This window comes from Bos mutus, chromosome 21 (assembly GCF_027580195.1).
Source record: "Bos mutus isolate GX-2022 chromosome 21, NWIPB_WYAK_1.1, whole genome shotgun sequence".
Lineage (NCBI taxonomy): Eukaryota > Metazoa > Chordata > Mammalia > Artiodactyla > Bovidae > Bos > Bos mutus.
Genome location: NC_091637.1, coordinates 30499745 through 30514994, shown reverse-complemented (window position 1 = coordinate 30514994; position 15250 = coordinate 30499745). Strand labels below are relative to the sequence as shown.

General features: G+C 38.9%; 1 protein-coding gene and 1 non-coding gene across 7 annotated transcripts in view; one reads left to right on the top strand and one right to left on the bottom strand.

Moving 5' to 3' along the window:
- NRG4 (neuregulin 4) overlaps nt 1-13317 on the top strand; it is a 118197-nt gene extending 104880 nt beyond the window's left edge. For 4 of the 6 annotated variants that reach the window (XM_005891789.2, XM_070358546.1, XM_070358547.1 and 1 more), the window contains one exon: nt 848-999. In XM_005891789.2, coding sequence (XP_005891851.2) covers nt 848-864 — 17 coding nt within the window. In that variant the 3' untranslated portion in view covers nt 865-999. Of the gene's footprint in view, nt 1-847; nt 1000-13021 lie in introns of those variants that run through there. The other 2 variants (XR_011461681.1, XM_070358548.1) reach the window with 2 other exon arrangements.
- Nucleotides 13318-15080: 1763 nt separating this feature from the next.
- Nucleotides 15081-15204, bottom strand: LOC138984513 (small nucleolar RNA SNORA3/SNORA45 family). Its single transcript, XR_011461802.1, has one exon. It is a non-coding gene; the product is annotated as a small nucleolar RNA SNORA3/SNORA45 family (small nucleolar RNA).
- Nucleotides 15205-15250: the final 46 nt, after the last annotated feature.

Genomic DNA, 15250 nt, shown 5'->3' with positions numbered 1-15250 from the left:
AAAGACCCTGATGCTGGGAAAGACTAAGGGCAGGAGGAGAAGGGGACAACAGAGGATGAGATGGTTGGATGGCATCCCCGACTCGATAGACATGAGTTTGAGCAAGCTCTGGGAGTTGCTGATGGAGAGGGAAGCCTGCATGCTACAGTTCATGGGGTCACAAAAAGTCGGACACAACTGAGTGACTGAACTGAACTGAATGCAACCCATTGTGAGGCAAGTGGCATTCTTCTCTATGAAAAATAAAACAGGTTTAGAGAGGTTAAAATCAAGATCACACATCAGAAGGTGGTAAGACAGGATCTAAACCCAGGTGAATCTAGTTCCCAAGTCCAAGTTTTTCATACTGTACTTATGGTTCCACAGATGGGGGTAACAGGCTCAGGGCTCATTGGCTCTTGTGGGAGCCAGTTGTCCCTACGTTAAACACCAGCCACAGGTTTGGTTTTATCTCGGTTTTTGTTACTGTCTCCTGTTTTCCTGCCATCAGTTATTCATTTTTATTGCTGTTAGAGTGACTCACTTTACCAATCTTTCGCTCTTACCCTCTTTGTCATTTGTAATATCTTTTTAAAAATTCACCAAGCTTGTTAGAACTTCAGGTAACAGAAAATAGGCAGTGAGAAAAGGCAGGGACACTTCTGTGAGATCTGAATGGAGGTGCTGATACAACTCTTCTGTGTTCTGGGGTGTGTTAAGAGGCTCATTGGATGTTCTAGGCTAGTTCACCTCAACTTTTCACAAACAGAAGGGGTGGATGTACATGTGTAAATAAAGATGTGTTGACAGTTGTACATATAAAGAAAAACTGAGATGGAGAAAACATCTTGATTCTTATTTTCCATAGGTCATGGAGAACATTGAAGAAATAACACAGTGAAGCCAAATCATTGCTTCTTTGTTACAAAGGCAGAAAGTGAAACACTAAATGGTAAAATAAACAAGTTAATCTTTCTTTGTTCTCTAAATAAAAGACTGAAAGTTATACCTTGAAACACAGTCCATCCTGTTGCAAAGTATGTGTGTTTCTGTAACATATATTATTAACTTATTTGCAGTTGGTAAATAGGAAAGTAATATCAATCCTGTATGAAAGTTGCATGGATTCAAACGTGATTTTTTTTTCCCAGTAAGCTAATATGTTGAAGCAACTAGAGGCAAACTTTCTCACAGCTCAGGAGAAACTCTTAATAATATATAAAGACCCTAAAAGAAAAGTGAAAATCCCTTAAGGGCAAAGAGTGACTGTTTTAGTAGCACACTGTATTAAACTGGCGGCACCCCACTCCAGTACTCTTGCCTGGAAAATCCCATGGATGGAGGAGCCTGGTGGGCTGCAGTCCATGGGGTCGCTAGGAGTCAGACACAACTAAGCGACTTCACTTTCAAGCATTGGAGAAGGAAATGGCAGCCCACTCCAGTGTTCTTGCCTGGAGAATCCCAGGGACAGGGGAGCCTGTTGGGCTGCCGTCTATGGGGTCTCACAGAGTCGGACACGACTGAAGCGACTTAGCAGCAGCAGGGAAGCTGCAAAGAGCAAGTTAACCATGAAGACATTTCACCTGGTTATTAGGAAAAAAGTATTGACTGATGAAAGTGAAACTGCATAGCTCATCTCAGGACTTAGCAAATCACAGGTTTTTTATGTCTTGGTGCGGAAGGAATTCAGTGAGGGACAAAGTGAGAGGTAAGAAGTGGATTTATAGTTTAGGATGCTTTTGAAGGATACTAGCAGGCAGGCAAGAGACCTCTGCCCTGAGAACTAAGTGGGCAACATGTTTATAAGCAAAGGGAAAATAGAAAGGGTTGAAGAAGACCACTTTCTTCCTCGTTCTTTGAGTGGATGTCAAGCTTACATCACTAGCTCCTCCTTAAGTCAGGCAGAGGACTTTTTGCCCCTATATGGTCAAACTGGGACTGTCATGGTGCTATCCACATCAGCAGAAGTGTGGTAATGTAAACTAACATACAGCAAAATATGTTAAATAACCTCAGGTTTTAGTATGATGAGGTCTTCTACTTTGGAATGGCACCTTGCCCATGTATTCCTGTCTTTGGTATATGCTAAGGGGCTTGTCCTAAGGATCATTCTCATGCTGACCTGGACCAGCAGGGTGCAGGCCTCACTTTTTCACTTATTGGACTGGAGCATATCTTATGCTTTTATTGTGTGGTTTTGTAGTTAAGCAGGCCTGTTTCACTATAGTCTGATTGCTTTCCTGAGTGATCATTAGCTTACAATGATCTCCCTAAGTTCCTTCTGTATCTAGAACTCCCTAGTGGGATGTCAAAAGCTACCTGTGTAACTATCCTGCTCTATCCCTATCATTGGGAGCTACCTTTAGATCCTATTTTTAATGTTAATGAAACTGGTTTCCTTTAAAAATAAATATTTATTTGGTTGCATTGGGTCTTATTTGTGCATGCGGGAATCCTTAGTTGAGGATGTAGGTTCTAGTTGCCTAATCAAGTATCGAACCGAGGCCCCCTTCATTGGGAGTGTAGAGTCCTAGCCACTGGACTGCCAGGGAAGTCCTGAAAATGGTTTCTATGAGGAGCAATTGATTTCAGGGTCTATATCTGAAAGGAAGAAGCATAAATCCCAAACTTTAAGTATACAAAAGATGGACTAATTCTCAGTGCAGATACTAGTGGAGATTTAGGATTCTTGTTTTTGTTACTGCTCAGGTTACAGAATTCCAAACCTTTTTTCCCCCATAAGGCTTTTAATTTTAGGGCATGATTTTACAGATCATGAGGTTTTCATCTTATTAGGAGCGATATAAAGAATGCATTTGGTAAAGTTGGTAACAGAAGTCCATCGTTTTCATTAAGGCTCCTCTTTTTTTTTTTTTACAGTTTTATAGATTTTAACAAATGCATGATTTCATGTGTCCACCACTACAGTATCACATTGAATAATTTCACCACCCAAAAATCTCCTGTGCTCCATCTACTCTTTCCCAGTTTCAGTGGTAACCACTGATCCCTTTATTATCTCTATAGTTTTTTACCATCTCTATAGCTTTTTCTGGAATGTCATATAGTTGGAATCATACAGTAGGTAACCTTTTCAGATTGGCTTCTTTCACTTCTTAGCCTTTTACACATGCAATTCAATGGCATTAAGTATATTCCCATTGGTTCAACCATCACCACTGTCCATCTCCAGAACTTTCTCATCATCCTATTACTGAATGCTATACCCATTAAACAATAACTCTTCATTCCCTCCTCTACTCAGACCATGGTAGCTAACATTCTACTTAATCTTTAAGCATCTTAATATTCTCAGTGCTTGATATAAGTCTCAGTATCTCATACAAATACATGAATCATGCATTTGTCCTTTTGTATGTGGCTTATTTCACTTACCATGTCTTCAAGGTTCATCAACAGTATAGTATGTATCCAAATTTCATTCCTTTTTATGACTGAATGATATTCCATTGTATATATTTACCTCATTTTGTTTATTCATTTATCAACAGGTGAACATGAGTCATTTCACCTTTTGGCTATTGTGATGATGCTTCTAGGAACATACATCTGCAAACAGCTGTTCAAACCCCTGTTTTCTATTCTTTTGCATAAATACCCAGAAGTAGTATCAAATGTTAATTCTATATTTAATTTTTTGAGGAACTATTATCCTGTTTTCTACAGCAGCTATACTGCTTTATATTCATATATATATATATGAATATATATATATTATAGCAATGCACTCTAGTTTCTCCACATCCTTGTCAACACTTTTTAAAAAAATAAATAATAGCCACTCTAATGGGTATGAAGCGCTATTTCATCGTGGTGTTTTTTTTTTTTTTTTTAAACTTTACATAATTGTATTAGTTTTGCCAAATATCAAAATGAATCCGCCACAGGTATGCATTTCCCAAATGATTAGTAATGTTGAGCGTCTTTTCATGTGCTAATTGGTCTATATCTTCTTTGGATACCTGTCTATTGAAGTCCTTTGCCCAGTTTTGAATTGGGTTGTCTTTTATAACTGTTGTTGCATTTTAGGAGTTTTGTATATGTTGTATATATATATAAAAATGGGTATTAATCCCTCATCAGATATGTGATCTGCAAATATTTTCTCCCATTCTGTGGATTGCCTTTTTTACTCTGATAGTATCCTTTGATACATAAATGTTTTACTTCGTTTTGGCCATACTGGGTCTTTGTTGCTTTGTTGCTTTGTGTGGGCTTTCTCTGCATTGGTTGTGGCAGACAGGGGCTACTCTTCACTGTGGTGTGTGGGCTTCTCACTGCGGTGGCTTCTCTTGTTGCAGAGCGCAGGATGTAGAGTGTATAGGCTTCACTAGGTATAGCATGCGGAGAAGGCGATGGCACCCCACTCCAGTACTCTTGCCTGGAAAATCCCATGGGCGGGGGAGCCTGGTAGGCTGCAGTCCATGGGGTCGCTAAGAGTTGGACACGACTGAGCGACTTCACTTTCACTTTTCACTTTCATGCATTGGAGAAGGAAATGGCAACCCACTCCAGTGTTCTTGCCTGGAGAATCCCAGGGACGGGGGAGCCTGGTGGGCTGCCGTCTCTGGGGTCACACAGAGTCGGACACGACTGGAGCGACTTAGCAGCAGCAGCAGTCATAGCACGTGGGTACAGCAGTTGCAGCATGTGGTCTCTAGGTGCGTGGCCTTCAGTAGTTGTGGCACACAGGCTCCGTAGTTGTGCATGGGCTCAGTCGCTCTGTGGCATGTAGAATCTTTCTGGACCAGGGATCAAACCCGTGTTCCCTGCATTGGCAGGCGGATTCTTATCCACTGTGCCAACAGGAAAGTCCAAATGTCTAATTTTTGAAGCTCAGTTTGTCTCTTTTCTCTTTTCATGCCTATGACTTTGGTGTCATATCAAAGAAATTACTCCTAAATCCAGTGTTCTGAAACTTTCCCCCTGTTTTTTTTTTTCCCTAAGAGTGGAGTTTTAAGTCTTATGGTTAGGTATTTGATCCATTTGAACTAATTTCTGTATATAGTGTTAGGTAAGAATCCAACTTCATTCTCTGGCATGTGGGTATCCAGTTTTCTCAACACGATTTGTTGAAAACACTGTCCTTTTCCCATTAAATGGTCTTGGTGTGCTTCCTCCAAATCATTTGACCATATATGTGAGAATTTCTGGATTCGTTATTCTATTCCACTGGTCTATATGTCTGTTTTTATTCAGTATCACACTGTTTTGATTATTGTATCTTTGCAGTAAAATTTGAAATCAGGAAGTGTGAGTCTTCCAACTTTGATCTTTTTTAAGATTATTGTTGTTTTTCAGTTGCGAAGTCATGTCTGACTGTGATTCCATGGACTGCAGCATACCAGACTTCCCTGTCCTTCACCATCTCCCAGAGCTTGCTCAAACTCATGTCCATTGATGCCGTCCGACCATCTCATCCTCTGTCATCCTCTTCTCCTCCTGTCCTCAGTCTTTCCCAGAATCAGGGTCTTCCCACTGAGTCGGCTCTTTGCATCAGGTGGCCAAAGTATTGGAGCTTCAGCTTCAGCATCAGTCCTTCCAATTCAGGGTTCATTTCCTTTAGGATTGACTGGTTTGATCTCCTTGCTGTCTAAGGGACTCTCAAGAGTCTTTTCCAGCACCACGGTTTGAAAGCATCAATTCTTTGGTATTCAGCTTTCTTCTTTTCAAGATTGTTTTGGCTATTTGGATCCTAGATATTCCACTTGAATTATTTTTCTGTATCTGTAAAGAATGTCACTGAGATTTTGAAGTGAATTACATTGAATTTGTAGATCACTTTGGGTAGTACTGACATCATACCAATATTAAGTCTTCCAGTCTGTTTACATGGGATGTTTTTCAACTTATTTGTGTCATCTTTAACATCATTAGTATCAGCTTCCCTGGAATAGCTCAGTTGGTAAAGAATCTATCTGCAATGCAGGAGACCCCGGTTTGATTCCTGGGTTGGGAAGATCTGTTGGAGAATGGATAGGCTACCCACTCCAGTATTCCCCTTGTAGCTCAGCTGGTAAAGAATCTGCCTGCAATGTGGGAGACCTGGGTTCAATCCCTGAGTTGGGAAGATCCCCTAGAGAAGGGAAAGGCTGCCCATTCCAGTATCCTGGCCTGGAGAATTCTATAGACTGTATAATCCATGGGGTGGCAAGGAGTCGGACACAGCTGAGAGACTTTCACGTTAACATCATTCAGCAATGTCTTGTGGTTTTCAATGTACAAGTCATCAACAACTTCATTAAGATTTCATTAAGTCTTTGGGGTTGTTCATATTAGTATATAGAAAGGCAACTGGTTTTGTGTGTTGCTTCTGTATCTGAACTTTGCTGGATTTTTTTCTTAGTGCTAACAGATTTGGGGGTGTAGAGATCATTTGTGTTTTCTACACAAAGGACCATGTATTCTGCAGAGATAATTTTACTTCATTCTTTCTAATTCCATTCTTTTTCTTGACTAATTACTCTGCCTTGAACTTCCAACACTGTGCTGAATAGGAGTAGTAAAAGCTGCATCCTTGTCTTATTCATGATTTCAGTCCTTTTCCATTGAGTATAATGTTAGCTGTTAAGAGTTTCATATGTGGTCTTTATTATGCTGAGGTGCTGCTGCTGCTGCTAAGTCGCTTCAGTTGTGTTCGACTCTGTGCAACCCCATAGACGGCAGCCCACCAGGCTCCCCGGTCCCTGGGATTCTCCAGGCAAGAACACTGGAGTGGGTTGCTATTCCCTCTCCAATGCATGAAAGTGAAAAGTGAAAGTGAAGTTGCTCAGTCATGTCCGACTTTTTGCGACCCCATGGACTGCAGCCTACCAGGCTCCTCCGCACATGGGATTTTCCAGGCAAGAGTACTGGAGTGGGTTGCCATTGCATTCTCCTATGTTGAGATAGCTTCCTTCAATTCCTAGTGTGTTGAGTGGTTTTTCGTTGTTTTTTTTTTTAATCAAAAATAATTTTGTCAAATCCTTTTTCAGCATCAGTGATATGATCCACTTGGGACCCTCATTCTGCTAATGTGGTGTATTGTATTCAATTGGATTTGATTGATATTTGATTTGATTTGATATTCAGTTTATCTGTTGGACCATCCTTGCATTGTAGCAATAAACCCATGTGTTCAAAATATATAAAATTTTTAAAGTGATCTTGAATTCAGTTTGCTAATCCTTTAAGAATTTTGCATCAGTATTCAACAGGGATATTGGTCTTTAACTTTCTTTTCTTGTGTTGTCATTGTCTGGTTTTGGTATCAGGGTAATACTAGGCTTATATAGTGGATTAGGAAGTCTTCTTTCATATTGAATTGTTTATTTTGAAAAGTTTGAGGACTGATGTTATTTCTTCTTTAAATGTTTGGTAGAACTGAGTAAAGTCAGAGGTTGCAGGATTCTCTTTTGTTGGGAGGTTTTTGACTGCTGATTCAATCTCCTTTCTAATTATAGGTCTATGAAGACCTAATTTCTTCATGAATCAGTCTTGGTATGGATTTTACAAATATATCCATTACATCTAGGTTATCCAAGATGTTTACAACTGCTCTTGTATTCTTATTTTTTATTTTTGTAGACTCATTAGTAATATCCTTAATCTTGTTTTTTGAAGTTGAGTCTTTCCTGTTATTGATCTAGCTAAAAGTTAACCCATTTTATTAACCTTTTCAAAGAACTAACTTTTGGTTCAAAATTTTCTGTTGATTTTCTGTTCAGTATTTTGCTTATCTTAGTTCTAATATTCTAGTAGCTTTGGGCTTAGTCCATTCTTCTTTTTCTAGTTCCTTAAGTTATAAAGTTAGAATGTTGATTTCAGTTTTCTTTCTTAAACATTTATAGCTAAAATATTCTCTTTTATGAGATGCAATGAAAGCAATGCATGTTGTGTTTTGCTTAATGTCATTTTGCTATTTCTCTTCTAAATTCTTCATGGATTTTTGCTCCTTATTTTGTTAGTGTCTTTTGTGGTTTTTTTTTTTTTTTTTTTTTGTAGTAAAACATATAAATTCTCTCCTTTTGTATGTATTCTATAGCTATTTCTCTTTTTTGGCAGTTGTTTTTTCCCTGCTGCACTGCACAGTTTATGGGATCTTAGTTCCCCAAGCAGGGACTGAACCTAGGATCTTAGCATTGAGAGTGCAGAGTCCTAACCACTGGACTACAAGGGAATTCTTCTGTAGCTATTTCTTTGTGGTTATCATGGGGATTCCATTTAATGTCATAAAGTAATAACACTAATTTGAGTTTATAGCAGCTTAAGTTCAATAGTTAATAAAAACTTTGCTACCTTGCTCTTATGTAACTTTGCCTTCACTCCCTTTCAGCCGTTAATGTCACAAGAGTCCATCTTTAAGCGCTGTGTTGGAAAACACAAGCCAATAACTATTTTTATACACTGGTTCCTAAGTTGTGTGGAAAGTAGAGTTAAACATCAGAGTTATACTAGTTTCTGTAATTGTTCATGTATACCTTTACTGCAGAGTTTAGTTTCTTTTTACGGTTTCCTGTTCGTATCCTTTGTCCTTGAAGAATTCCCTTTAGCATCTCTTGCAGGGCATATCTAGTTCTAGTAGTCTCTTCCTGCTTTTATCTGATAATGGTTCCATTTCTCCCTCATTTTTGATGGATAGTTTTGCCAGATAAAATACTCTAGGTTGACAGTCTTTTCTTTTACACTTTGAATATATCAAACTACTGCCATTTGGCCTCCATGGCTTCTGATGAGGAATCTGAGAATCTTACTGAAGATTGTTTTACTTTTGGCTGAGCTAGGTCTTCACTGCTGCATGGGCGTTTCCTGGCTGTGGCAAGCAGGAGCAACTCTCTGGTTGCGTGCCCAGGCTTCTCACTGTGGTGGTCTCCCTTGTCGTGGAGCACAGGCTCTGCAGTGCACCAGCTTCACTAGTGGCGGCATATAAGCTCAGGAGTTGTGTCCCCAGACTCTAGAGCACAGGCTCAATAGTGGTGGCACACAGGCTTAGTCAGGCTTAGTTGCTCTGCGGAACACAGAATCTTCCTGGATGAGGGGGCAAGCCCATGTCTCCTGCTTTTACAGGTGGATTCTTTACCGCTAAGCCACATAGGAAGCTCTGAACGTCCGCTTTATGAGTCTCTTCATTCTTGCTGCTTTCAAGATTCTTTTTGTATAGCTTAATTATACAGTACTTCCTTGACTTACAGTGGGATTGTATATTGATAAACCCATGGTAAGTTGACAATATCATAAGTTGAAATGCATTTTATATACCTGTCCTACTGAACTTCATAGCGAAGCCTATCCTACCTTAAATGTGCTCTGAACAATTACATTAGCAAAAATCATCTAATACTAAGCCTATTTTGAAGTGATATAATTGAATAGTGTGCTGAAAAACAGAATGATTGTAAGTATATTAGATGTTTACCCTCATGATCACGTGGCTGACTGGGAGCTGTTGCTATCACTGCCAGTCAGCATAAGTGCATCTCATTGCATACTGCTAACCTGGGAAAAGATCAAAATTCAAAACTTGAAATGTGGCTTTTAATGAATCCATATCACTTTTGTAACATTATGTTTGAAAAATCCCAGGTCCTAGATTGAGGACAAACTATGATGTATTTTTTGACTTTACCCTATTTGGTGTTCACTGAGCCTCTGGACATCTACATCCACATCTTACATCAAATTTGGCAAGCTTCTTGTCATTATTTATTCAAATAATCATTATATAGTTTTCTCTTTCTTCCTTGGACTCCTATAATGTTTCTTGTTCCATTTGAGGGTATCTTGCAAATCCCTTAGATTTTTAGTTTTATAGCAGTTTCAACTGTCCTGTCTTCAGCTTTGCTGGTGAGTGTTTTTGCTTGCTCAATTCTACTGTTCAACCCCTCTAGTGAAATTTTATTATTTTAACTTTCTGCTCCAGAATTTCTTTGGTTCCTTTCTGTAATTTCTCTCCATTGGTATTCCCATTTTATTCATCACTTTCTTGATTTTCATTAGTTCTTTGAGCATAATTAAAGATCTTTTTCTATTAAGTTCAGTGTGTGGGCTTCCTCCAGGCTAGTTTCTGTTTCATTAAATTGACCTTATTTCCTTGTTCCTTTGTATGCCTTTCAGGTTTTTTGTTGTTGTTGTTGAAAATTGGGCACTTTACTATTATAATATTGTAATTCTGAATATAACATTGTTTTATCCTCAGTTCCCAAGTTGTTGCTGACAGCTAAAGGCTGTTCATTTGTTTTTGAGACTTCCAAGCCCTTTTTGCAAAGCCTATTCCTTGTGTGTGATCATTGAAACCTCTGTCCCTATTATCTCATGTTTATCTCATTTTAGAGACTTCCCTGAATGCCAGTTCTCCTTTTTGCAGTTTAGCTGTGTCCTAAGGCATTCCCGCCTTACTTAGTTAGGCTTGCTTCTATCCTAGGTATCAGACCAAGATGAAAGCCCAAGGTCTTAAGTCTTTTCTGAGCCATTTTTGTCTGTGCACACATTTGGCATTCTGCATTCCTTGGGTACAACTGCTTTTGAACATCTGGTTTGTCAAAAATCTCACCCCAGTTTCTCGTCTGGGCCTTATATGGCCTGTATCTAGATGCCTGCGATTCTGTAGTCATCTGGCGGCTTTCACAAGTGGTACCTACCTTTTCTTGCCTGTTTCCAAGTTATGGAAAACAATGATGAACAGCTTGAATTAAACTTTGTAATCCTAAAGACAGATTAGAAAAGGCAGTGATTTGCAAGTAAAGTCTATTCTCCCTCTTCTGGCTTGAGGAAGGGAAATGGAAACCAGCTTCTCTTATTTTAAGAATAAGCCCACCATTGCACGGGAGGCAAGGGTGGGTAAAAGACAATGGGTTTTCTTCACTGGGCTGTGTGTTGGTTGCTGTAAACCTTTGACTGTTTTCCAGGATTCCAACAAAGTTGGTTCATATAGTTGCTGCTTTCCCCCTTTTCTCCCCAGTGTTTCTGTGGAGGAATGAAAGCTGGAATGTCATAGATCACAATTTTGCTTGTGTCAGTCAGATCAATTATGTTTATTCCTACCTGTAATTCTAGTATCCTGACTAGGCTTTGAATAGGGCATGTTTCAGATACATGTATGGTGACTGAATTTTAGTTAGACTTGGAAATTTTGTGTAAATGTTAAGAAAAGGGTCTCAATTATTTTTGTCTACATTTAAAATTAATGAATACATATTTTTTCCAATTCCTTGTAGTAATCAATCTTTCCTTTTTTACTATGATGTTACTGTTGTTGTTCAATCACTCAGTTGTGTCCGATTCTTTGCAACCCCACGGACTACCCCACGCCAGGCTTCCCTGGGGTTGCCCCACGCCAGGCTTCCCTGTCCATCACCAACTCCTGGAGCTTGCTCAAACTCATGTTCATCAAGTCAGTGATGCCATCCAACTATCTCATCCTCTGTGACCTCCTTCTCCTCCTGCCCTCAGTATTTCCCAGCATCAGGTCTTTTCCAGTGAGTAGGCTCTTTGCATCAGGTAGCCGAAGTATTGGAGCTTCAACTTCAGCATCAGTTCTTCCCAGTGGCTATTCATGGTTGATTTCCTTGACTGGTTTGATCTCCTTCCTGTCCGAGAAGTCTCAAGTGTATTCTCCAGCACCTCGGTTTGAAAGTATCAATCCTTTGGTGCTCAGCCTTCTTTATGGTCCAACTCTCACAGCTCTACATGACTACTGGAAAAACCACAGCTTTGACTAGACAGACCTTTGTCAGCAAAGTGATGTCTCTGCTTTTTAATACACTATCTAGGTTCACCATAGCTTTTCTTCCCAGGAGCAAGCGTCTTTTAATTTCACAGCTGCAGTCACCGTCCACAGTGATATTGGATCCCAAGAAAATAAAGTCTGTCACTGTTTCCATTTTTCCCCCATCTATTTGCCATGAAGTGATGGGACCAGATGCCATGATCTTAGTTTTTCGTATGTTGAGTTTTAAGCCAGATTTTTCACTCTCCTCTTTCATCAAGAGGCTCTTTAGTTCTTCTTCTCGTTCTGCTGTTAGGGTGGTGTCATCTACATATCTGAGGTTATTGATATTTCTCCCAGCAATCCTGATTTCAGCTTGAGCTATTTCACATGATGTACTCTGCATATAAGTTAAATAAGCAGAGTGACAATATACAGCCTTGATATACTCCTTTCCCAATTTGGAACCAGTCTGTTGTTCCATGTCTGGTTCTAACTGTTGCTTCCTGACCTGCATACAGCTTTCTCAGGAGTCAGGTAAGGTGATCTGGTATTCCCATCTCTTTCAGAATTTTGTAGATGTTGATTCACACAAAGGCCTTAGTGTAGTCAGTGAAGCAGATGTTTTTCTGTAATTCTCTTGCTTTTTCTATGATCCAGCGGATGTTGGCAATTTAATCTCTGGTTCCTCTGCCTTTTCCAAATCCAGCTTGAACATCTGGAAGTTCTCAGTTCACATACTGTTGAAGCCTTGCTTGGAGAATTTTAAGCATTGCTGTGCTAGCATGTGAGATGAGGGCAATTGTGCAATAGTTTGAACACTCTTTTGCATTGCCTTTGTCATTGGGATGAAAACTGACCTTTTCCAGTCCTGTGGCCACTGCTGAGTTTTCCAAATTTGCTGGCATAGAGTGCAGCATTTTAACAGCATCACCTTTTAGGATTTGAAATAGCTCAGCTGGAATTCCATTCCCTCCCATAGCTTTGTTCATATGAAAAGGCAAAAAGATATGATGTCCACAGAACACTAACTTTTATAAAGCCTTTCTGAAATGAAATGCTCCATACACTCTTAGTACCAAAACATTAAATGGTGTTTATTGGCTTCTGCCAATGTTTTCTGCTTTATAGTAGCATATGTTCTTCTGTCTCCATCATGGCATAGTGCAGAAATGAAATAAAACAAAAATAACATGTCTCATATAAATATTTGACTTTTTCTATAAATGTGCCAATATTAAAATGACTTCCTGGTAACACTCTTTTACTTAGTATAGGTGTTAGTTTTGTTCATTTAACAAGGATGTTATTACTAATATTCACTATGTTTTATTTTAGGATTTTCATAAAGCAAGACTCAAATTGTTTCTACAAGTGAAAACCAAGTCAGTCATCTAAAATCTCAATTTCAAATCAAGAGGATTTAGAGTCTTCTGTTTTTATTAAAATGGAATTTATGGTGGTGTTTAAATGGGTTAGGCTGTGTGGGCACAAAATGACAAAAGTAGATTTAATTATTTTCTCAAAAATTTCTGTAGAATGCATAGGAAATTATCAGATTTGTAGAAGTTTATTTTACATTCTTTCATGTTCACTGTGTCAAATTTGCAGTATAAATCAGTGGCAAAACCTTTGCTGTTCGGCTTCTCTTACTAGATTGAAAAGTGGTTTTATTTACCAGTGGTCCAGGTTTAAGCAAAGTTGAGAATTACAGCAATGAACTGGCCTTCTGGGCCTCTTCATTAGTCTAGGTCACAGGCTATTAACTACAACAATATGCAGGATGTCTGTTTCTAGGTCTTAATCCCAAGCTTCCCTCCTCTTCCTTACATTGTTACTTGGCTTTTCAAGGAGTTTATTCCTTGAAGCAGACTTTAACAAGGCAAATTGTAGCTGCAGAAAGATTCTGCTTTGAAAGCACATAAGAAAGCATTTTTTAAACATTTTGATTGAATAAACAATCCTGTCAACCCTGTCACTTGACAGAAGGCAGTTCAGTATGCAGACACTAAGAATACATCTTTAGTTTTTTTATACCCGTGTCGATTTTTTCACGTGATCATTTTTCTGGTTTCACAAATGACTATACAACAGTTGCCACTCTAGGAATTTAATGTTTTTAGCTGAAACAGTAATAATGCTTGCTTTTAAGACAAGCCTTTCAAAAACAGCTAAATACTAATATTCAAAAAATATTCGATTGCAATCAAACTTTTCTTTGGACTTTCTTCTCACTCCAGTACTCTCGCCTGGAGAATCCCAGGGATGGGGGAGCCTGGTGGGCTGCCATCTATGGGGTCACACAGTCAGAAAAGACGGAGGCAACTTAGCAGCAGCAGCAGGAACTAATATTGAGGATAATCATAATTTAAAGAAACTTTAAAGTATTTTCATCATTCATATAAATAGCAGAAAGAAAATCTTTTGGAGTAAAAATTGGTTTAACAAATTATTGAACACAGAAAAGTGTGAATGTTCATCTATTTTGATTTCACTTACCTTGCAAGTTTCCGTCTATGCTGCTAGAACCACTGACTGTTACAAAAGGGCCATAGTTATGTCGTACATATTAGAATATGCTAATACACATGTCCTGTAACAAAGACCTGGGAAGAAAACAAGTGGCTTAGGCAAGACTGATTTTAATTTCTGTCTTGTAAAACAGTTTAAAGAGAGGCAGTCCAGATCAGTTATGCACTTCAACAAAAAACTGTATACTGTTCTGTATGGTTCTCTTCCACAAAACAGCATTGACTCTGCTGTGGAGTCTAAGATGGCTCACTACCATATCCACTTCTAAGGAACAGGATTGATTAAAGGAAAACAAAACAAAAACGGTCATACTTTTAAAGGAAATATTATCATTTCCCTCACACTTCACTGTCCTGAATAGTCATACTTGCAAGGGAGACTAGGAAATGTAGGCTTTATTCTGGTGTGCGTGTGCCTGGCTAAAAACCAAAGGTGTTATCTGTGTGAACAGGAATGAATAGATATCAGGAGAAAATTGGTATTCTCTGCCCCTATTTTGATATATTTACAAATAATTAGAAATTTAAAGTTGAAAATCCTTTTACTGGAAATGTGCCAGGATTTGCTAGCTGACAAATACCATCATTCTGGGTGTTCCTCTTAGTTTCCTTCACTCACTCACGAAAAGTGATGGAGATGGTGAAGGACAGGGAAATCTGCCATGCTGCAGTCCATGGGGTTGCAAAGAGTTGAACACAGCTGAGCAACTTAACAACAACACAACTATCTGAGTTTCCAAGGTATGTTACATTGGTATAAAATTAAAGAAAGGTGATGTAATTGCCTGATCTGCCAACTAGCTATATAGAAGTAGGTGAAAAAAGAATCTTCCAATGCAATTTTTTTTTTTTTAATCTCAACAGTGATGTTTATTTGCTGGTGACTATGCCCTGAGGGCCACAGTGAGTGACTAAGGTCAGCAGTTACTCTTCAAGGACTCTAGCACACAAAGGCAACAGCTGATACCCAAGTGTGACTCTAGCCTCGATCCTTTGTCCATGATGCAATGTCTTTATTGAGGGAAAAGGAAAATGT